The 22,897-nt window shown below is 41.7% G+C and overlaps 1 protein-coding gene and 1 long non-coding RNA gene across 6 annotated transcripts; one reads left to right on the top strand and one right to left on the bottom strand.

Moving 5' to 3' along the window:
- The first annotated feature begins 18 nt into the window (after positions 1 to 18).
- Positions 19 to 12,098, top strand: LOC116242338 (uncharacterized). 4 transcript variants are annotated; one of them, XR_016470963.1, is made up of 4 exons: positions 19 to 103; positions 397 to 492; positions 631 to 664; positions 809 to 962. It is a non-coding gene; the product is annotated as an uncharacterized LOC116242338 (long non-coding RNA). The 4 variants fall into 4 exon arrangements; XR_016470962.1 differs by lacking the exons at positions 631 to 664; positions 809 to 962 and adding an exon at positions 11,746 to 12,098; XR_004169719.2 differs by lacking the exons at positions 631 to 664; positions 809 to 962 and adding an exon at positions 5,305 to 5,391.
- Positions 1,946 to 22,886, bottom strand: NAA50 (N-alpha-acetyltransferase 50, NatE catalytic subunit). 2 transcript variants are annotated; one of them, XM_031613038.2, is made up of 5 exons: positions 22,618 to 22,886; positions 10,383 to 10,516; positions 9,810 to 9,929; positions 8,193 to 8,259; positions 1,946 to 5,823 (listed from the first exon to the last, which is right to left on the bottom strand). In XM_031613038.2, exons 1-5 carry the CDS (start codon positions 22,623 to 22,625, stop codon positions 5,643 to 5,645), a joined length of 510 nt encoding a protein of 169 aa, XP_031468898.1. In that variant the 5' UTR covers positions 22,626 to 22,886; the 3' UTR covers positions 1,946 to 5,642. The 2 variants fall into 2 exon arrangements, with proteins under 2 accessions (XP_031468898.1, XP_031468897.1); XM_031613037.2 differs by having other exon boundaries at positions 10,383 to 10,519; positions 22,618 to 22,884.
- Between the last annotated feature and the right edge of the window lie 11 nt (positions 22,887 to 22,897).

Below are 22,897 nucleotides of genomic sequence, written 5' to 3'. Positions count from 1 at the left end.
GAGAAGAGGACGTAGGGCCAATCGCCGCCCCAAACACCTTGAGCGAAGCCCAATCAGCGGCCGAAGAGATTGAGAGTGGCGTGCAGACCGTCAACAAGTTAAGGTGGCCGAAACAGGAACTGTCGTAGAGCGGCATTACGACCGTCTAATAGGGGAGCGAGAAGGGAGGCCGGGGCCGGGCGAAAAGTCTTAAAGGGAAAGCAGCTTGCGGGAGACCCCGCCCCTGGCGGCGGCACACGGGAACGGGTTGTCCAAGGAGGTTGTGGATGCCCCAACCCTGGAGGCATTCAAGGCCAGGCTGGATGTGGCTCTGGGCAGCCTGGTCTGGTGGTTGGTGACCCTGGGCATAGCAGGGGGGTTGAAACTAGATGATCATTGAGGTCCTTTTCAACCCAGGCCATTCTATGATTCTAAGAGCTCACCAGCAGCAGCAGCCTCCAGCCACCCCTTAGAACTGCATTTATGGGACAACTCAGCCCCTACAGCTGACAGGTAACCGAATAACCTTTACTGCTTTTTCCTCCCACCCCTCTCCCTCTTTAAGACACTCTGTCATTTAATACCAAATCTGAAGAATAAATAAGTAAATAATTTAAGCCGCTGTAAGCTCAGAAGATAATACCCTTGCAGGCACAGAGATGCGATGAAAAGACAGAAGCACAGGGTAGGTATGACAAAAGATAGGGTCTCACGGCTGCAGGCAGCCAATAGCAGAGGCCAGCGCTGGGGCAGGGCAGCCTCTTCAGCAGCACAGCCTCTTCAGCAGTGCCCCAAAAAGAGGGCAGAAGGAGATGAAATGTTTCTGTAGGTCAGTGGAGGTCATAGGAATGAGGAAGGACAGATGGACCTTCCAGCACTGAACAATGTGAAGCATTCTACCACTCAATTAGAGAACCTTGGCATTATAATTGTTGTTGTTTGTTTGTTTTTCCTCAATAATAATAATAAAAAAGCTTTGTGAAGGGCAGCAAAAGTTACCAAGTTTGTGCAGGTGCTGTTGAGGTCAGCACGGACAGATGGCAGCTCCAACTGTGCCTCCCAGGCTCTCCAGCAGAGGTCAGGCTCACCAACAGCAGCTCAACACAGCCAAGTCCACTGAGTTTTTTGCGTGTTATCCTGAAGAGTGCACAGACTGAAGCTACTAATAGAGCATTCTCAATAAGCAAACATGCTGTAGTGTATTTGGGGTTACATTTCTTTCCCCTTCATAGAAACCACATCATCTCAACTTCATTACTTCATAAACAGCACTTTCAAGGTCAGAGAGGAGCAGAAAGAAATTAATTAAAAGAAAAGTAGGAAAAGATCAGAACAGTAACTCGACATTTCTTAAGAAATGTCATTATTAACATTCACCAGACACTGTACTACAAGCAGGTACAAACCCTAGCTTTCCTAAGATTGTTGTCAACACTGGAAATAGCTACCCACTCATTTCAACACTAAATATTTAATCTATACAATCTGATTGTTTAAATCAGATTTAAAATATAAATTATCTTATAATTAATCTTAAACTATAATTATATCCAGGCTGGATGTGGCTCTGGGCAGCCTGGTCTAATGGTTGGCGACCCTGCACATAGCAGGTGGGTTGAAACTAGATGTAGTCCTTTTCAACCCAGGCCATTCTATGATTCTATAAAGCACCGAGTTCCTCATGCCTGGTCTTCTTCAAGACTGTGCCAAAATAGTTCAAGACAGTTGCTTTCCTTCATCCCCCAAGGCACAGGATTTCTAAGAAAGGCTCATGACTTCAGGGAAAACAGCCAACCCACCCCCACTTTCCTCAGCCATCAGACACACGTGGCATTCATCATACAGCAGACCCACTCTCCGCTCCTGTTTGGAATGCTCACTTTTTTTTTTGAAGTCTTCATGGAGTATTCTATATCTGATTTCAGAAGGAAACAGCTGGACTGCAAGAAATGCACATGACAAGTCATAAGTGACATAACTCAAATAGTGCACGTTTATTCTGAACAGTATTTCTAAAGAGTCTGAGAAAAACAAAAACATGCTTCTGATGTACAACAAGGGCAATGATATAGATAATAACGGACCAACTCATTGGTAAAGAATTTGCTCCCCCTGCAACTCAATTTGTAACGTTGAGAATGCAATTGCAAACTGCAAACAGCATACCTTTAACTAAATTTAAACTCAAGAGACCAGGGGTGGTCTTAGCCAGATTAATCAGAAAGCAGTTGCAGATTCAAAAGAAACATCCAAGTCAGCAAACACTTTACAGAAACACAGACTTTATGCATAGCAGCTGACCCTGGATTACAACATGGGGGAGAATGTAACAATGGATGTTTAGGAGATCAAATTTTTACTAGACATCACAGGGCACCATCAAGAATTAACAAAATATCACAGAAGTTTGTTTCAATTGTAACAGTATGTCATATTTAGTTGGCAACTTTAACCGTTAGCTGCATCACGTAAACTCAGCCAGTTTCTGTATACACAAAATAAATTCTCTCCCCTCCCCCTCCCAAAAAAGAGGGATATCTCTCCTGGATGAATCTTTTTCCCCTGTACCATGGTGTCCTCTAGTAGGAGTCTCTTTGTAGATATCATGCTTCAATCCACGTATAACAAAACCAATTGCAGAGATTCAGGAATAATATGTAAATACACAGTTAACTCTCTAAAGCTGCTAGTTGCATATACCTTTTTCTCGCTAGATCCTCATCCAGAACAGAAGTGCTGGTGTGTTTTTTTCTCTTCTCCACTGAAACTCCCACTCAACTTCAAAAAAAGTTTACTTGATCATAAACAGTTATTTTCAATCTAAAAGAGTTCCTGCTGCAGCAAAATATGAAGTTCTCTGCAGTAAGCTCATACTTCAGAGTTTCAGTGACTCTAGATAACAGTACTAAGATGCAGCATTCTCTTACTATGGCCGACTCGGCCAATATACTGATACAACTGTTTGTTGTTCAGAACTACTGACCTGCACTCTCCATCATCCATGTACAGGGAACACAGCTTTCTAAGAGACTGAGATTCAACCTTGTATTTAACAACCGTTTTCCACGATTAACAGCCTGGGAAAAGGAGTCTTACATGAGTGGTCACTCTCGCTTCCACCTCTTACAACACATTTAATCAGAAGTTACAATGAGGCAGGTTTGCTGTGAAACAGGAGCTCTAAGAATTGTTTTCAGGGATACATTCATAGAATGATGGCAGCCCAAAGCAAAGAGAGACAGAAACAAAGGTTACTCCAAGTAAGTTCAGACATCAGACTTGTACTTTTAAACCTGAAGGAAAACTGTCTGCAAAACACACTGATTTGTGGAAGCCTACGACAACAGCAAATCCTAAGAATTCATATCCCCACACCCATCTACCCAACCCAAACACTTACCACTTAGTTCTAGAAGAATGAAGAGCACTTCGCTTGGCACCAGAGGCAGCTATGGTCTAAGTTACAGCTGTGCTGCATGAACATCCTCAAGTACAATACTATCTCTCTCCCACCACATACTTCTCTTGGTTTGGTCTACAGATGGCCAGGGAAACTATGTTGGCATATGACAAACTAATTGTGCTTCAATACATTCCCCCCTCAAGACAGATACTAGAACTGCCAACATAAGCAGTGCAAGCAGATCCTAGCAGTACTAAAAATAAGCTTTTGTCAAAACTAGGTTGCTTCTGGACAAAGAAACTGCTGCTTCCTAGCCAGAGTCTGCTACCAAGTGTTGCAAACACAGGTGCTCAGGCCATGCAGAGGGGCTTTTGTTGTTAGAGACCTGCCCACCACCAAGACTCAATTAGTGCAAACCTAGCAAACAGAATAGCTGTTTTCCAGCATAGGTCTGTCAAGATGCATTCCAATAACACTACACACCTCTGGGAAAGTAGTAGCAATTCTGGAGCAGCTTGTATAGTCACCCCTCCAGGTAATAAAGGACCACATAATGTGCAATGAGGGGTACCATCCCTTGCCTCTTCACAACTCCCATCTTGAAATTCTTGGTTCCCAACTCACCTTCAAACGACTGGACAGCACCTGCTAACAAGATGTACGCTGCAATGCGCACTATAGGTTGGCAGGCTTTCAAAGCAGATGAATTCAAGATGCAGGTTCAAACTTTAAAAGAAAACAAACAGGAAAAGAATGCAGTTCAATATCTACTTGGGAGATGGGCAGGGTGGTGTTGTCTCAGCTCAGTGCACTTCCCCAGATGCTTGGAGAAAAGTCCAAGCTTAAGCTGGTATCTGTATTGGCATACACAGAATTGCTGGCAACAGTGCATAGAAAGGAGCACTGATTCATGCAAAGAAAGCATATAGGATGCAAAGCAGAGCTTAGAGTTTGCTGTAGCTTTTCTGAGGTTACAGCACCAGGAAGAAGCCATTCAGCCTATTTTCCAAATCCATAAATTGGTCTAGTATACACTGCTTTCTCCAGTGCCCCACAAACACCATCTGAAGAGAGGAGAACTGCATTATTATGGCTGAAGGGTAAAAGGAAAAGAATCTTCAAAAGAGCAAACCATACTGTTTTTAAACCACCTCCTTCTGAAGAAGCACGTAACACAGCAAGCCAAGCCAATCCCAAGAAAATCCAGGAGACTCCTGCAAAGCAGTGTGACTGGGGTCAGATTCTTGTTGGCCTTCTCAGCCTTGCTGCCTGGTTTCTTCAACCCTTGACTCATCTCAGATTTGTCACCACAGGTTTAGCATCTGTAGCAAGTTTATCTGGAGACAGGTGTTTGCCTTACATGATCAACATGGGTAAAGTGGTCACAATCACTCTTCCCATTCCAACAGTACAGATAAAACTCTCAATGAGCCCTACAGCACTTTACCCATTTTTAAAGCAACGATCTTGCCTCAGGATTTTTTTTTTGATAGGTTTACTCCTGCCAACGTTAGCTCTAGCTCTTACTCTGTCAGTCATCTGGTGAGAATCTGATAAATGGAGATAAGGAAAAACAAAGACCACTCTAAACCCTTCTCTCAGTCAGTTAAGAAGTGTAGCACCAGCTTGGGTGAGATTTAAAAAAAAAAAAAAAAACATTCAAAAATATCAGCCTAGGCAGAGTGAAAAAGTACGGTAAAGTAGCCTGCCCTTCTCAGCAAACGATGGAGGAAAAAGCCATACTCAAAAATATTGGGAAGAACTACATACTTTCTTGAGGTGGGGGGAACTGGGAAGAAGAGTGGGAAGTACTGAAATAACATTCAAAGGCTGGGGGAGTAAAGTACCCTGTAGGTTATAAAAAATAAGATAATACAGAAGTCAAAAGGACAAGATATTGCTTTTCCTTTTCTCCCCCTCAGATTTACATTCTGCTTACCGAAAGAATTCTCTGAAGAAAACCTATCATCAGGATAACCTGCTCAAGTCCTCCACACCTCAAACTAAAGAGATTTGCACACCTCTTCCCACCTCAATCAGAACAACAACAACAAAAAAAAAACCTTAAAAAATAACCCAAACATGATCTGACAATCCTTGGAAGAAGCATTACATTTTGTTGAAGAGAGGTCAAGATAAAAAAAAATTAAAAATAAGAGGATGACAATGAAGATGTGTAATTTAAAAAAAATTATCAATAGGCCTCTCTTTCCTTATTTGGCGACAAGCAAGTGCAAGAAAGTGTTCATTGGGGTTTTGTTCAGTTGTCGGTCTTTTGCACATCTGCGTTCTGGCCAAGACAAGGGGCTTTGAGGTTTTTCTGCAGCACGTGAGCATCTGCGGGTTCTATCCTCTTGTAGTAGTTTTTCTTCGTCTCAATGATCTCAAAGCCAAACTTCCTGTAGAAGTCAATTGCTGACTCATTGCTGATCTGGACATGCCTAGAACAGAAAAGAAGATAGAGAAACAGGTATCAAAACTCTGTATAGTATAAAGTTGTGCATTTGTGCTGTGAACAAAGTATAAAGAATAAAAAGATAAAGGAAGAAAGAAATGAATTATCTATCTAGAGAGGAATGACTGTAGTTCCAAGACTTGCAGTTTTGGTCTTCCCACAGGTTATCCTGAGCTAACATGGTTCCTGGATGACCTGTGGCAAATACCATGAGAAATGGCAAATACTTCCATTCAGGAAAGCTATTCTGAGGAATACAAATAGCTGAGACTTAAATATTGATAGCTTAGTAATTTCAAATTTTCTCCATTTGGAAGTGATGGATATGTTATAGAAATATATATAACACAGTTATATAGCGTTAAAGGCTCTAAAGTGAAACTTCAACTATTTTTAAACTTCCTTTGGAAACACTTCTTAGATGACCCAAAGCAAAGTGTAGAATTCATCACTCAGACAGCTCTAACACAAAACTGATGATAACACTGAATAAGATTTTAACTCTTTACTCCTTGCTAACCACCCTCCTCTCCTCACAGAAAGCTATGGCAGCACAAAGCAGCCCTACAGACTTAAAAAAGTCCCTTCCCTTTCAATCCCCTGAGTTTTACAGATCTTACTCTAGTGTATTCCCACAATTTGAAGGCCTCCAAAACAGCCATTAGTTCTTCATTCTAAGCAGCCAGTGCATTTACTTCCAAAAGTGACATTACAAAAAAACCAGCCTGGCTCAGCAAAAGACATTCATTAAGCACTCCCAAAATCCAGTGGACACTGTACAAGCTCACGAATCACTTTGTTGAACACCAGGCTGCACAACCACAGACACAAAGTAACTCCAGAAGCTAAAGCAGAGCAAAACAAAAAAACAATAGTTTAAGCCCAATAAACACCAAATATTTAAAAGAAAGCTTCAAAATAACAACAAGTTTAGACAATGATATCAAAGTAGGGGCCAAAGCTGCACATTCAGTTTGTAGGTGCACAAACAACAGAGCAACAAAACCAATGGTCAATTACAAAAGTTCTGTTGTGTCTGACTGTGAGACCTATTTGCTGTCATCCCAGAATCCTACTGTGGTAAGCTACAAGAAGGATTACAAAGGTTTTGTGTTATTGTACTGAAATCAGCAAACAGTTCCATCACTGTGCACATTGCTATATGCAAAAAAAAAAAAAAAAAAAACCAACCCAAAAACAAAGAAGGAAGTTTGTGCCTGTTAGAAGGCATCTGAAAGAATTAATTACTATTTCCTCTGAGAGAGGAGAGCAGGAATACAAGCCAAAAGCAGCTTTGACCAAATTCCTCTTTAAAATACCTGCTACTCTGACAGAGCAGGCACAAAGATACAACAGTAGTGGATTTGGAAGAATTTACACCTTCTTGGAAGAGTAGGTCTCAGCTTGAGGAGAAAGTTATTCATTTTCCAGTGATATCAGTGTCCAAAATACTCATCTGCACTGCCAGGACTGCACATTTTTAAAAGTCATGGCAAGAGTTCAGGCTGCCATGGAAACGCATCTTAAATGCATCCAAGCCACAGACACTGTAGGACTATCCTCATAGCACCCTGTGATTGTTCCAGTATAGCAGGAAGTTGTGGCCAAGGAAGGAGCAGGCTCTGAAGTGATTTTGGCCAAAACTGTTCTATAAGGAACTATTAAGACAGCCCTTGCAAGTAGCCCTGTCCTCTACCCCAGTGCTTGTTCACATGTTGGTATCACGCCAAGTGCTTACATGGATGTGGCTGATATTTTGGAAACAGACACAAACCAGCCAACCCCAGAAGCAACACACTAAGAGAAGTTTTCCCCAGCTGTGTCAGATAACTGACCTAATTTACTGTGCTGCTGCACAAACAGGTGACCTGGCACACTGCAAAAACTGGAGTAAGCAGTCAGGCCTTGCTATTGAATGCAAATACAGAGTGCCTCTTAAGCACCTCTGGGCTGATGTTTTAACCTACATGTTAGTGTTGTAAGAGACAACAGACAGCAAGTACCTTAAAACTGTATGCAGTATTTTCTATTAAAGGACAATACTGGATAGGAAAAAAAAATTCAAATTTTTTCTTCAAATCATGCAGTGCAACACTGCTATAGATGATCACTTTAACTAAAACAATTTCAAAATTAAGCAAGCCCTAGTAAAGCAGGCAAGCTTTTGGTTTTCTCTGCATCACACAACAAACCCAGAATACAACACATCCTCCCTTCTGCTGTTTTCGCTAAATATTTAGGAAGAAAGTTGTCTCATAACCCTGCAAAGACATAAGACACTTTTGGATTTCCCTCTGTTTGATCCCATGTACATCTCTCATTCTCCGTAGAAGTATGGGTGCAACTCTTACTTACAGATAGATGTTGTCAAAAGTGCCATCTTTCTCACAGATGTTTAAGACATGATTCAGCATTTTAGTTCCTGCCGAAAGTTAAAGAAAGACTTAAAATCAGAAATGCACAATCAAGTCTGTACTTAGATCACCAACTGCTTTCTTGAACAGTTAACCATATGTAGAATAAGATGACAGAACCTCGTGCTTATGACATTGCCATGAAGTTCTAAAATCAGAAAATAAAATTTAATACAAAAGACGTCATCTGTGAGCACTGAAGTTCAGCCAGCAAATATTACAAAAAAAATCAGTCATAGGAAATACGTGCTGTAAAAATTTTCACTGTGAACAAGATACCCTTATAATTATTAAGAAAAGATGCTTAAGACAGTTTCGTTTGTGAAATCTCCCATGGAAGGATCTCCAATAGCCTATGATTTTTCCCCTACTGCTACATTTGGGGAAAAGCTACTAGAGCAGGCAATAATACATGCTATGAGTACTCCACCATCCTCTTGTACACAAAACTCTGCTCAATTTCATCGTTTCTTTGGAGAAAAAGAATTGCTCAGAAGCATATTTATAAATCACTTTATCTAAATACTAGATTCTAGATCTATAATTAGTTAAAATATGGTCAAAGCAAGGTATAGACTAGTGAGAGTACTGATCATTTTTTTTTAAATGACAAAAGTCTATTAAAAATATTTTAAGTTATCCTTCCAAAGCAAATAGCAAATATCATGAGCTTTTGATTAACTTGGCCCACAGATCTGCAACAGAGAAAACAACTCATTGCTGTACGGACAGTAAAGAGGTACTATCTCTGAGCAGCAGTAATTAGAAACAAAAGATATAATTTAGAAGAATGAAGAAGTAACACAATAAAGGACAGATGCATTTCAGGGCTCCACAATATAAAAAGGATATTAAGGTCCTTGAAAGTAAAACCTTGACAGAAAGAAGAGGCAACCTCTCTGCTCTGGGCAGCTCCCTGAGGAAGGGAAACAGAATAAGGTGCCAGGCCATGCTCCTGGGAACTGATGGCAGGATAAGATATGCACAAGACTGCACAGGGTAGTGGGGAATGGTGTGTTTAGGCTGTATATTAGGAAACATTTCTTTACCTTGAGGGTGTTAAAACACTGGAACAGGCTTCCTAGAGAGGTGGCTCATCACCTATTGCCTGTCAGTGTTAAGAGACATTCGGACAATGCCCTCATCAACATGCTTTAACTTCTGGTTAGCCTTGAAGAGAGCATGCAGAAGCTCCCTTCCAAGTGAACTATCCCATTTTAAACAAACTATTCTAGAATATCTCTCTGCTTCAATTTCATATCTATAGAAGCTGAGTGTTTACATCACAGAACAGCATGATTAAAAGAATTTGAAATCCCAAACAATAAATAAAAAAATAAAGTTATAGAACAAACAAACAAAAAAAACCAAACAACCAAAAGACAGGAAAGCAAGAACATGTTGTAAGTCATTCTTTTCCAAAAGCAATTACTACTCTAGAAGTACATCTTGAGATGCCTTGGCTAAAGCAGCAAAAACTCTACGAGGCAATTTAAAAGGCTGCTCAGACAATCTTGTTTGTTTGATGACTCAAGATACAAAAGAAGAGCCTCCTCACCTATTCCTAGCCGTCGGTAGGGTGCCAGGCATCCAAGTGTCATGATATACAGCCTTTTTTGGTTTTGGGAGTGATCCACCCTACAGCACACTGCTCCCACTGCAATATCATTGAAGTAGGCTGTCAGGGAGAGAAACAAAGCGTTATCAGACACAAATCTTAAACTATACATGCAACTCTTTTGTTTAAGCCCGGTACACCCCTTCCCAGCTATTAACTCCCTGACTCAGATGAAGTCATACATTATGACTAACATCAAGGCAAATTATATTAGAATCAGGGGTACTCTAACACAGTGTTTATTACTTATTCTTAACCGTAATAAGCAAATGACTTCAGGAGGTAAGTTGGCAGCACACATCTATGAAGTTTTCTGCTGTAACAGAAAGTGTACCTCTTTACAGTAAAATGCAAGCTATTTATAACAAATCCTTTGAGGCTGGGACAACAGCTTTTTAAGATTCCAGCCGTTATTTGTCATTACGTTTAAGCAACAAAATAGCTGAATCTACTACTGAAAAGCATTAAGGATGGCACACCACAGCCCACAGTTGCTGGCAAGAACATCTGTACCTAATTTGGCTAGTTCGCCAACCTCCAGTACGTCCTTGTAGAACTTGTCGTTGTAGCTGACAGGAAAGATGACTTGGTTTAGCCTCTTCAGCTGTTTAATGTTGTGGGGTGTCACATCTCCCAGCTCGATCCGGCTACTGGAACAAATCAAAATATGCTTAACATTGACACACTCTAAAATTTCTATGGACACCAAAGATCAGTTGTTTTATATTTAGAGAACTGCTCCACCTAATGATCGGCTCAATATGTATTTGAACTGCAGTGTTCAACCCACAAAATTAACTTTCATCAGTGGCTGCTTTAACTACAGAAATAATATAAATCAGTGCTATACAGTCAAAGTTTGAGGCCGCACTTTACACTGACTTATTAGATGTGCTGCTTTATGGAGTGATTGACAGAAGAACATTCAAGAGAATAGTAACCTCTGTAGAAGCTTAAAAAAAAACTTAAACATGAAGGACAGAAGGCTAGGAGAGACCAAGCAAATGAAGACTTTGTATTGATAGGTGGCAGAATTAAGCAATGAATAAAGTTTATGCTTAGAGATGAGTGAAATGCCACCATACATCTATCTGTAACACAGTAATACTGTGTGCAGCAGAAAACTCATATTAAGCCTATTAATATGCAACTGCCGAGGTGATATGCGCATTGATTATGATCATCACTAAAGTCATTCTTCCTGTTAACTGAAAGCAGAACAATAACCTTTAAACACTAGTACTGCACCAAACTAGGCTTAGAAGAAATAGCCCAAGCTTGGCCCTTTTCCAAAACTAGTTTTCTGTCAAAAGCACTATCTAAAGGACTACAAGAATGAAAAATAAAGAACAAGCCCATCAAAATCTTTCTTGGTCATCTGGTCATCAGAAGACATAGGCAGGAACAAAACCAATACATGCTATGTTAGAAATGTATACAGTTGTAGATTTATCTGCGGTCCTGTTCTACTGAACACATACAGGGCAATCAGGTTGTTTAATACCTAATCATTGTTACAGGCACCATTCAGAGCCTTTTTTTTTTTCTTACAGCATGTTTTCAAAAAGACAATTTTATGAGATTTTTGTACGCCAGACTTCAAAATTACTTCTAATAATGTGTGATGGTTGCTTTCCATCTCTAATATCCTTTGGATGGAAAACAAACAGCAACGAACCCCAAACCTTAAACAATTAGTACTCCATATCATATCAGTTTTAGTGCCATTATCAATGATGGTAATAGACATGTAGTACAATGGCTAGAAAACACTACAACTGGCATAATGGTCAGAAATCACTACAGGAATGGAGTAATGCTACTTCATAAAGTATAACTTGCCCTCACACCCACTTTTTCTTCTTTTCTTTTACAGCCTTCAGTTCTGCAAAGCTATTGCAGCTTCACACATCAAGGATCATGGCTGACTGCTCTCTGATATGACACAGTCATAGCCACCTACTGAGCATGCAGAAGCTAAGCAATTTGTAAGGTGGGCCTATCTTTTAGAGAGACAACTGGCCTTAGCTAACAAATCATTGATAATTGTGTAATTCTCCATCAGATTAACATGTTCCAGTTAAATATCTTAGCTACAAAGAATTAATGGATGGTATTTAGATTGTGAACTGTGCTGACACCAGAGCCTAATCTTTCACCACGTATTTGCCAAATGGATTAAAAAGCCCCCTGGTATTGACATCTCATGCCAGTAATAGTGCTTGCACGTTGATCCAAGCAGCTTTTTGTCTTCTCCATGCCACACTGAAAAGCTGAATCTTCTTCCTTCTCAACTATGGCTTGCCCCATGTTCCGCCCAACTGGATGGCAATCTTCAGATCTCTTACCACAGCTAGACAGTACATTCTCCAACAGTGATCTCAAGAATGACAGAAGAGACCACTCTCCATATTCTTACACTTATCTATTTTAACCTACGCAGGCATACTAAAAGTAGCATCAGTTAGACATTGTTGAAGTTTCTAGCTATAAATCAATATGCTCTGCTGAAACAGTCCTTTTTTCATGACTCCTACTGACTCCAGCCCTTAATTTCACAATCTTTTCCACCTGTAGATAACCCTGCTCTCAAAATTCCTTTCTTCACATACCATAAGCTCTGAGAATTATATTCTAACATGAAGTACTGATCTAGCAAGAGAGGATCTGTACACACCACAGGAATCACAGAATCGTAGGGGTTGGAAGAGACCTCCAGAGATCATTGAGTCCAACCCCCCTGCCAAAGCAGGTTTCCCTACACCAGGTCGCACAAGTAGGTGTCCAGGTGGGTCTTGAATACCTCCAGAGAAGGAGACTCCACAACCTCTCTGGGCAGAATACTGCACTGTAAACAAGCATGCTATTAAATGATAGTTATTAGACAGTGAGGTAACTGTAATGCTTGTTCTACAACCAGCTTAATGCAGCTGTTCAAGCTAGCACAGCTGGCCTTCTTCAGGCACACAAATGGCAACAAGTTGCTCCCCTATCCCAGCCAGCAGCACTGCTACTTTGTCTCACAAGGGGCAGGAATAAGACCACAGTGCAGGGAGTTCCCTCCCAGATAAATCTAAGAGCATCCTGCTTGAGTAAAGCATCTCAGCAGTACTAGAAGAGAAGACTTCTGCATTGAGTGGAAACCAAAGGGAGCAGGTCTCATCTGCCCATTGAGATCAAAGCAGAATGTCAATGAGGAAGGAGAAAAACCTCACATTTAGTCCCCCAAAAGCTTAGACCTCTTGTCCAAAATATTTTATAGTAACCTTTGGTGATACCTTTTTATTTTTAATCAGTAGGTTCAAGCCTCAATAGATCAGTAACGCTAGCCTGAACCTTTATGATGAGCTTATGGCAGACTTGTTAGAGCAGCTCCTCCTTTACACTTCAGTAAAAATCCCCAGACTATAATCAGGTACTACATGCTTTCTAATATTTTAGTCTTTGATGAAGTGAAAAGTAAGGCATTAGAAGACAGTGGATTGAAAATTTTCAATAAATACAGATGTCATGGCTGAGGAGACATGGCCAGAAGACTGGCCTTGATCAGGAAGATTCCAGACAAGAAAAACAGAAAAGCAGAGCAAGACACCACCTCTCAGGCCACAAGACCAGAGAAACTGCTCCAGAAGTGCACAGCTGAAGGGTGTTGATGACTAATTTCCCAGAGCCCTTGGGCTCCCCAGCTCTCTCACCACCACTTGCAACATTAATTGCTGTCTCCAACATCTCCTTCTGTCCACCTCTTGCGCTCTGCCACTAGCTGTTTCTTCCTAGGGTGAGAATTACAGCAGGGCCAGCAAGATATCCTGGAGGACAGTATGAAAGAAATCTAAGAACAACAACAGTATATTGATTTTGTTTCCTGATATGTCTGTTTAAATACTACGTATTCAAACCATAAATTACTTTAACGTACAGCACTAGCTGATTAAATCAGCACCACATCTATTGCACTCAAAACCATCTGAGGCAAACTAAATGAACCCACAGGAAGATAGATATATACCATGGGAGTTCACTTTGCCTGAGGACAGCACAGCAAAAGTGCCACTGAAGCCTCAAGTAGAAACAAGGGAAAGCCAGCATTACTGCTGGAAGAAGCACTCTTGTTATGCCTGAGCCACTCATTTCCACCCTCCTGCTGGCACAAAGGCAGTAAACCAACCTCAATTAAAACTTTGCCAAAAAAAAAAAAAAGAGAAAAAAAGGAAAGTTTAGCTTTAACCCACATCAGTCCCTTGGTTGGGTTTACCATGTAAAATCTTCTGCCAACAGAGGGGGAAAGAAAACCACCAGAAGTAGAACTGCTTCTAGAGTAGAAGTGCCAGCCTATCCCACATTAAATTGCTTCTGGAAGAACTGTACAAGAGAAGCACAGGGATCATTCAGTATTCATTTCATCTCAACCTCATATATACAACAGTGTGCACTTTGAACCTAGGGATTTAAAACCACCCAGCCTCAAAAAGAGAAGGAGCCTGGAAGAAAGAACACCAGATAGTCACTCCTTCCTTTCCACTGGAGTAAAAGCAATTTTTTTTATTTTTTTATTTTTTAAAAAGCTAGTTACAAGTAGACAGGATTTCTAGTTACCTCTCAGCCGAAACAGTAATATAAATTTACTGTATCAGCTGAGGCTCAGTTGGGCCAGCTGTGTATTCCAGCTCAGTAGCAGCTGTAACAGAAATACCTATTCTTTACTGCTGCAAAGAAAAAAATTAAATCACAAAGCATATAAGAACACCTGAAGCACTCAGATGTCATCCCTTAACAGATTATTTTATTCCATTATTCCAATCATGTTCTTAGGAAGATATAGTTATTACCAGCATCCCAAATAGCATCTCACACAGGAGGTAGCAGTCAATTGTATTCACTGTAGGCATCAAAGCTTCCGGTGCAGAGATGGAACATCCCAAGGCACCCAACGTAAGTAATTCATTCTCATATGGAGGAACTAGGGATTCCCAGCTCATCATATCAGGCCTCTTATTACATGCAATGCTCTACCCTTACCTAGGTGGAGTACCAGTCAACTGGAGCTACTCAGACAACATCACTGCAAGGTTGTTCCCAAGCCATCACTGTTCTCATAGTTATGCTTTCTTCTGATTTCCACTCAAATTCATTCAAGTTCTAGCCACTTCAGTAGTTGATGCGAGTCAATACTCCTTGCCCACAGCCTGTATCTTCAGAGAGCTACCATGCCATTCAGCTTTCATTCCATCTAAAGCCAAGATCCCAGCCTCCTTCTTTAATGCTGCCTCTTAATTCCTGCTGCTGTCACACTAGCTCTTCTTCACACTCCTTCAGATTAATTCTCCCCAAACACAGTTGACCAAAACTGCTTACAGCACTCTAAACGCAAACCCTGTACAACAGCAACAGCTTTTCCCCATCTCTACTGGAAGCATTTTCCTGACATAACCTAGGACTACATTTGCATTTCAGCAACATAATATGACTCAGTTACTGAGAAAATCCACACTCAGAGGTGAACCAGTTTCTGATCCATAGGGCGCACAGCAATGTTGCCCAGCTACGTCAGAGCTGAGTGAAGCGTGATTCATGAAATCCTGATGGAAATGGGAATTTACAGAGGTGCCATGGAGAACTTACTGAAGCTGGATGCATGCCCAGAACATCAACATTAAGACTCTGGCTCTTGCATGCATTAGCCTAAAGTCCTTTAAGCACTTGCAGAAAAAACAAAAAGTGCACACCTTCTGTAGGAACAAATGCAATCCAATTAATTATGTTGCAACTGCATTCCTTCACCTGCACCTACTAACACAGCTGCAATTTGAACACAGTTGAGTTACTTTTCCTATAATGGCTTCAATTCAGACTGGTGGAAGTAACAGGAGTTATGTGAGAGATCAGCATTTGCTTACGCTGTTAAGGCTGTACTTTGCTTTTTGATGCATACTAAAGCAGAGCTGCTATAAAGAAGCTCATAAGAAGTTAATTTCCAGAGTTATAGTTCAGGAGTAAAAATAATTCAGTCACAGGAACAGCCAGCATTGTACACTAGTTTAAAGCAGACAGTGAGAAAAAGGGGAAATTCCAAATTTCTTAATGCTGTAAGAATCTCAGCCTCATTCAACTTTAAGCAGCATGAGTCCCTCCCCAGAGGGATGTGCCTGACTGAAACAGATCTCTTTGTAACCGATAGCTGGGCCTAGGCTTATTTAAAGCATCTGCTGCTCTAAATTTAGCTGAACTGTATCTGCAACTTGCAAAATGTACTGAGGGACAGTGGAAGAGGCAGGAGAAGAAGCAGGGGGAAGAAGACTGCCTGAACAAATGAAAGGACTTCAGAGAAGGTTTGTCACCCCATTATGCAGCCAACTTGCTTTATTGCTTCTATTTTGGCTTCCAAGTCAAAGAAGGAGTCTAGACAGGATAATCCACTCCCATAAAATAAAACCAAACCAGAGCTAGGAAAGCTATAGACCTGAAGGGTGTGGCTTTACTTAGATTCGGCTCCAAAGCCAAAAGAGCCTCTCTAGTTGCTTTTTTTTTTAAATATATGTTATTATTTTTTTTAAATAGATGAGCTGTCCTGCTAGGCACACAAGCTAGTCTAGTTCTCGTGGGCAGACCAGTATGTTTCTGATTATTTAGAAGATCTGCTGCCTATAAATCTGCAAGGATAAGTGCAAGTCTAATATGATTCTGAACCTCAGCCTCCTTTACTGTGACTTACTGCTGAGAGCACGTACTCACACAACACCTGACATCCTGCTGCAAGTTATCCCCAGCTGTGTGCTGGATTGTAGAACAGCACAGTGAAGTGCACAAAAAAATCCAAGTAGTTTCAGAAACAGAATTAACAGAAGACTTCACCTAAGATGTGCAGTTCAAAAGGATCTAGATGCAAAGAGGTTTCTCTGGCACCTGATCTAATTCCACAGAACAGTTCAGACAATATCAGCCCCCTCTCCTTTACAACAGGAAGTACATGGTGCATTACAGTCAAGGTATCTTAGTCATATTTAGACATTTGCTCTTCTTCAATCTAGAAGATCAGACAGAAGATACAGAACACCAACTGACCACCCAAACAACAACAACCCTAAAGCTACAGCAGCAGTACTATCATGAAGAGTCGCAGATGCCTGGTTATGCAAGTGCAAGAGAAAGACAGTGAGATCATTTCAAAAAGTATCAAAAAAGAAACTTTCCGGAGAAAATCAAGAGATGTCATTTTGTAGCTGGATACAAAGAACAGAAATCACCACACGCAGCTGAGAAATTTGAACTAACAGAAATAAGTTATTGCTGGTCTAGAAGAGAAAGGCAGCCATACACAACATCACTTAGTAGCTCACAACGCTGCTTCTTCAAAGCACTTCATGAAGTAAAGGCCTATTGTATTACATCTGCCTGTTCCAGGTACAGTGAAAGAGGAAACAACTTGCCTGCGATCATATAGCAGATAAAGAGCTGCCAGAAATCCCAACTCCCCACTGCTGGTCTAACCACTTTTCCTTATTAGCCAGGTGAGCTCACGAGCACATTCAGATTTTGAACCACAATTCCAGTCAAAGCAAGAATACTTCACCAGTTTGAAATAACTCCAAATTTTTTGTGGCTCCACAACCAATACTCCTGGAATGCTTACAAATTACAGCCCCCTTCCATAACCTCAGTGTTCCTGGATCTAAAACTATAATCCTTATTTGCCTCCTAGGAAATCATGAATCTTCACTAATTAACATTCATAAAATACTTAATGATCTTCAGGTGACAGCAGAGGTTTACTTTCAAATTCAAATCAGAAGCGATCCTGGGTTCACCAAGTGCCTTATTTACACAAATCTGAATAGCTGAAAGATATTTCTTGTATTTATAATTAGTTAACCTCTCTGTACAGAACTGACTTTCAAGAGACAGGCATTTACCTGCTTTATACAGACTATTTATGTAGGTCATGGAAACACCTTTCCTCACAAATGCTTGTGTTCATTTGATTAGTAATGAAAACACAGCAAACACCCATACTTAACATTTTAATCCCAGGTTCATTTATAAGATGTTTGAATTATGTATTATATATTACAAGAATGTGCTATCAGTTTTATGTGCTTACCTTCAGTACCTTCTAGGCAACAATCACTGCAAGCTCCTAACTAATAGAGCATAGAAGGTGGCTTTATCTCCCCCTCTCCTTTCTAGTTCTCAAGAATGAGTTGTGCTCAACTGAGAAGTTTGTGCTAAAGGGCTACTTATTAAAAACAAACAAGGATTCTTTAACTGCAAATTTCAATGTAACTCAATCTTTACTGGCAGAAACTTCAAGCACCGACTAGAAAAGATTGCCCTAAACCATAAATTGCTGCCCCAGGCCTCCCCCATACACTCGAGAAAATAATATGATGTTAAGATGGTGGAAATGGGAAGATTCTTCAGGAATCAAGATTCAAGCCTGCTAAGAACCAGAAATGAACAGTCTGTGAAATAACAATAATAATAATAATAATAAGAGGAAGGGCACGTGAGCTCAGGAAGCATTTCATACATCAAGACCTAACTGTGCTGCACAGCATTCTCATCTGCTGCTCTTATTCTGTTCCCTAACACAGTAACTCCACCCCCAGTAAAACTGAAATACCTTAGTTTTAGTGCCCTAGTGACAGCATTATGAAAGTGGGTTCTATTTTCTATAAAGCCTCATTTCATTTCCCTTCTTTAATGAATTAATTCAATAACATTTTCTTTGATACAAAGACACAGTTACCCCATTTCAATGCTCCACTTCTCCACTTTCAGGTCTTCAAGTGTAAGAGCCTCCAAACAATGAGCGAAGTCTTCTTTGCAGACTTCTCTCTTATCATCCCAACCTCAAGTCTCCTTCCTAAAAACTTCTGCTCTTCTAAGGCTCCTGGGAAGAACACATGGGTCACTTCATCCCTTACCCTCTTTTAAGAGGGAGCAGAAAGTAATCCTGAAATTGCCTGCCCTACCTAGAGAAGAAGGGATGCAAGGGACCGATGCACTTCTCTTTTATCAGTTCTCAAAGAAGTAAAGAGATCTGACTTCTCTCATCCTCTCCTCTTCTAAGAAAAAAGGGTCTAGTGCCTTCTCAGATTATTGGTTTGAACAAGTCTACTATTTGCCAAATGGGCAGGCCTTTCAAGTTCTGAATCATTCCCATTTGTATAAAAGTATTTATCTGGCTCAATCATCACTCATTATTTGCCATTTTAGTGGAAAAGGAAGATGCATAATTTCTCATCTTCAGGAGACAGCAGCAATCACCATGGCATGTGGTGATTAACTAAAGATACTACATTTTTCACAGAAGAATTGCCTAAGTTAGCATGTTTCAAACTTGCAAGCCCATAAAAAGTATGTGAATAGTCAAACACCACACAAGAGCAAAGATTAGGCTGTGGGATGCTTTCATAAAACAATTACAGTCCTTGCTGTTTTCCTTTCCTGCCAGTCTTTCCTATCTCATGGTGTGTCTTAAGCTGGTTACTCAATTAAACCTGCCTAAACTCTGTAACTCTAACTTGGGAAGGAGTGGAGAGAGAAATATTCCCCGTTCTTGTGAGAAGCACATACAACTTCAGGGCCGTGAAAGGTTCACTTCACAATTCTGTGAAGCAGTCAGAAGTCTGAGAACTTACCTATAACTATTCATTGCATTTAAATATGCCAAATTTGGTACTTTGCTGTTACATTCAGTACTCTCCAGCTGTGATGCCAGTTCCACAGAGCCAGCGAAAGCAGCACTAGCCAGCACCATGATGTTCCATTGCAGCAGCTGCCTTCTGCATGGGGCTGGTCTGGAGGCTTTGTGGCAGCAAGTGGAACCCCAGGAGACTGTAAGGTGTACTGAACTGTAACACAGAAGCTTGGAGGCAGTCTCTGATCACACGTGCAGGGCCTTGCTCATAGCACAGCTCATACACAGTGATGCAGTGTAATGCTCTCACTTGCTCAGTGGGTAGAGCATGTGATAGAGCACACACATCACATTCCCTGGGTAACATGACTTTGAGATAAGGGCAACGGGGAAAAACTGGGCTGCCTCTCACAGGCTTCTTCTGAACTAAAAGAGATCAGGAAAACACCTGCACTGCAAAGCCTCAAAATGCCACAGTTATCAGCAAGTGTTCAAGAGTCAGTACAAGATTTCCTGTTTTCCTTCCTTAAAAGGAATCAGAAAATCTGTAGCCAAAATTCAAAGCTGCTGAGCAACAAGTGAATCAGCGCTGTGAAAGCAATAAAGGACAGGGGGAATTATTTACATCTGCTCTACAAAGAGTCAGTTTACTACAGACAACACTACTTGAGTGCTTCCCAATGCTATTTTTCCCTCAAGCAAATATAGTCTAAAGTAGATTTTCAAATTCCAGAACTAGCAATAACAATTATGAATGCAATAAATGAAAAAAAGAAGTGGCCCTTTAGAGATTCATGAAGTTCACTAAGAGAACAAGGAATTACCTTAGTTTTACAAATCACACTTAAGGGGGAAAAAAAAAAGGGGGGGGGAACATAATGGGTTCTAAATCACTAAAATCATTCAGAAGATGAAGGAAGATTGAACATAATGCCAAGCAGCACAAAAGCAGAAGGGAGACAATAGCAATTACAAAGTCAGAAGTTGGTATTTAAGCCATCAAATTCAAAACAAAAAAAAATCACTTTCCCTGAACTAAGAGATACTCTGTAAAAGAGGTCACCTAACCTAACTGTGATGACAGAAACACTAATCTAAGTGCTATTAACAAATTACGTGTTACTTTGAATTCAGAGAGCTAACAAAGAGGGCTGCAAGCAATGTGTTGAGAACCCAGACTTCATCATCTGAAGTGCTCCCAAAATTCTTCCTATGCTTCATGATGTGCGTGTTACCATGCAACATACGCGCTCCCAGAAAAAAAAAGACACTCAGATGGAGTCAGTTTGTTCAAAAGAACTGGTCCACAATTCTGAATTAAATACTGAAGACAGATCCAATCCCTTCAAACAACACATTACTTTCTATATGCCAGACTTGAAGCTTTAGATCTATTTTGGGACATGCCTTCTAACAGCACTCTGATCTTTGCAGCTTGACAAACAATTTGCTTTTGTTCCAGAGTAACCCAGTGTAATTTAATGTTTTCCTTCTGATGTGTTCATCTAGCCCTTTCCATCTCTCATTGCATTTGAACTGGATTTTTGGTTTAATTCTATCATTCCATTTGCCTCTGTGAATTTTAAGAGAACACCTGGATTCAATATGAAGATTTTATCCAGCACAAGAACTTGCCGTGTGATGCTAACAGTATTTTGACAAGACAGGCACGTGATACTCTTCAAAGAGATGAAGAAATACCAGAAAAGCAGAAATATGCCATCAGAAAACCTGAAGGCATCCATTCGCAAGTCACATTGGTGATAAAGCTACCTTTAAGCAAAGCAAAGAAATATAAGCAATGTCTGGTGCTCTGAAAGCAAAAGAAGTTAAGGGTTGTTATATTATTTTTGTTCTGTTTTTTTAATTAAAAAAAGTTAGAAAAGCTCCCTGGAAGAACTCCTGTGCAGCACAAGCAAAGCTGGGACCCAGCCCCTGACAGAGCATAGCAGCAGAGCAGGCAGCTCAGGCTGCAATCTGCCTCAGCACCCTCAGGCTCCCACCAGCAGGGCTCCATGCAGCACAGCCAAATCCCTCAGCTCAGTCACCCAGTTGGGCCAGCAGAGGGTGGAAGGAAGTAGTCCACAAATTAGGACTGAGCAAAGACCAAGCCACTTATCACTCTGTCCTCGCTAAATGGCCCATTTCACCTACAGCATTCCAGAAGATTGTTCAAGACCCTAACACACCTACCTAGCATTAGCTATGAACTGGTTCATTTTTAATTGCAATCAGCAGTGAACCTCTTTCCTACAGATACTTGTCAGTCCCTCACAATGCAGGAAGTGGCTTATGAGCTGTAGGAAATGGCTAAGTACCTGTTATCAGGCAGCCTTCCTGCGTGACCTCACCCCAATTGCTAATAAGCTAAACCCCTTACCATTTCTTAGCAAAAGCTTAAGTGCTTCAGCTTCCATTCACCCCAGCCTTAAGCTGCAAAACTGGAATAGCGTTACGCAAGGCTGAGTATTACAAGTTTCAAGAGGACTGGTTTATTGCTGCTTTGAGAAACAGCTGCAGAAAACCTCCTTTACATCCAAGAAGAAAGTGAGGCAGGGGGAGGAAGGCCCCTGGAATGCAAATGGCCCTGAACCAAGGAGCACTGGGTAATCTAAGAGGCTGAGACAACCGCCTCACAGCAACCTGCACAAGGTCACGCGGGTCACCTAGCCCCGAAGCCAACCCGAGCGCCCCCAGCCCGGTGCTCACATCTCGCTCCCTAGCGGTGGCAGCAGGCAGGGTGCCCCACCAGCCACATCTGATCACCGGCAGGTCTTCCGGAGCCACCGAGGTGTAAAGACAGCCTCCCAGCACCGCTCCTTCCACCCATCCATACAAACTATTGCTTCAAGACTTCAACCCACGCTACGATCAGGCGGACGGCCGTCAGCTACGGTAAAATAAAACAGCCAGCCGGAGTCAGGCAGGCTAGCAGAACCACGAGGGCTCTTTCCACCGCCGGACCAGCACTAAGGAGCAGCCCGCAGCCTAGGGCCTCCCCGATCTCCTCGAGAACACGGAGCGCCAATCCCACGGGATAAAGAAGCCTCTAAGCGAGGCGGCCTAGACTGGCCCCGCACCCACCGCCCGGCCGGGCCCCGCTCTCACCCCTTCATGGCGCGGCCTGCCCGTTCCCAGCGTCCCCGCTAGCAGCGCGCAGGGCCCGGCGACTCGATTCGGGCCTTCTCCCTCCTCCTCCACCGGCTCCTCGGGCCGGGCAGCGCGAGCGGCTCAGCCTCCCGCTCCCGGGACCGCTCCACATGGGCGGCCGCCGCCTCCTTCTCCTCCTCCTTCTTCTTCTTCTTCAACCGCCGCCCGCCCTCACGACCCCTCACCTCACGCCGTTGGCGCGCGCGCGCCCCGCCCCCGCCGCGCACGCGCCGCGCCG

The sequence above is a fragment of the Phasianus colchicus genome, chromosome 1, assembly GCF_987193195.1.
Source record: "Phasianus colchicus chromosome 1, bPhaCol1.hap1.1, whole genome shotgun sequence".
Classification (NCBI taxonomy): Eukaryota; Metazoa; Chordata; class Aves; order Galliformes; family Phasianidae; genus Phasianus; species Phasianus colchicus.
Note: the sequence above shows the minus strand (reverse complement) of the source record. Positions and strands in the feature narration are given on the sequence as shown.